Below are 873 nucleotides of genomic sequence, written 5' to 3' on the forward strand. Positions count from 1 at the left end.
TTAAATGCTCTTCTGGCTGATTTTGTCCATTCTACACAGGACTGTAGCTCCGGCAGCGCTCTCCACCCCTCGCAACCATTCAGAACATTTCAGTAGGACGCTCTGATCCACACTCTGATCTTTGTCTTCCTCATATTCCACGTCATCGTATCGGTGACGGTCATTCAGAAGAGATATCTTCACCAGTGGGATGTTAGATCGAGAACCCGACTTGGCAGGTGGGCGGCCTTTCTGCGATGTTGTCACGGTGCCACGGAGCTGTTTCTCACGGCTACGTTTCTGCAGGAGCAAGGTGGCCTCAGGAGTCAGGTTGAGAGAGAAGTTAGATTTGCTGTTTAATCCATGGTCTGATCCAGAGGATGCCTGCAGACTACAAGAGTCTGTTGGGATGCTTGTCGCTGAAACGCTGGCAGGAAACATCTTGCTAGAGGAGATTGTTGCCAGATTGGTTGCAGAGGTACTAATGTCAGAAGTACTTTTAGAAGAAGTTGGGGTCGTGGAGCTTGAAGGATCTGCAGGTCTTGGAGTCGTAATCCAGGTGTTTTTACCTTCCATCCTCAAGCCAGAAGTGGTTCGACTGGTGGGCAACTTGCTTTTGTGCGGCGAGGCCTTCTTGCTCAACTTCTTGAGCCGCTCCTTCACAGAACTTTTCTCCTCCACAGTCTTGATCGGAATGACAGACGACGGTCCTGAAAGTTTTTCTTTGCCCGAGCTGGGAAGACTTCGAGGTCTGGTCACAGGCGGGAAAGGCATCTTCACCAGGTAGAGCAGCACGTAGGACAAGAATTCAGTCTTTGAGGTGCAGTGCGACAGAAATGGGATGTGATCTTTCGCATGATCAGGACAACCAATGGTTTCCAGAGCCCCCAACAT

The 873-nt window shown here is 50.3% G+C and overlaps 1 protein-coding gene across 1 annotated transcript; it reads right to left on the reverse strand.

The window, feature by feature from the left end:
• LOC137031648 (proline-rich protein 18) lies at nt 1-873 on the reverse strand. Its single transcript, XM_067402754.1, has one exon. The coding sequence runs from the start codon at nt 871-873 to the stop codon at nt 1-3; it is 873 nt and encodes a 290-aa protein (XP_067258855.1).

Source organism: Chanodichthys erythropterus, chromosome 12 (genome assembly GCF_024489055.1).
Source record: "Chanodichthys erythropterus isolate Z2021 chromosome 12, ASM2448905v1, whole genome shotgun sequence".
NCBI lineage: Eukaryota > Metazoa > Chordata > Actinopteri > Cypriniformes > Xenocyprididae > Chanodichthys > Chanodichthys erythropterus.

Excerpts from the sequence above, each read along its gene's own strand:
- LOC137031648 (XM_067402754.1), bottom strand. The coding sequence starts at position 873 with ATGTTGGGGGCTCTGGAAACCATTGGTTGTCCTGATCATGCGAAAGAT.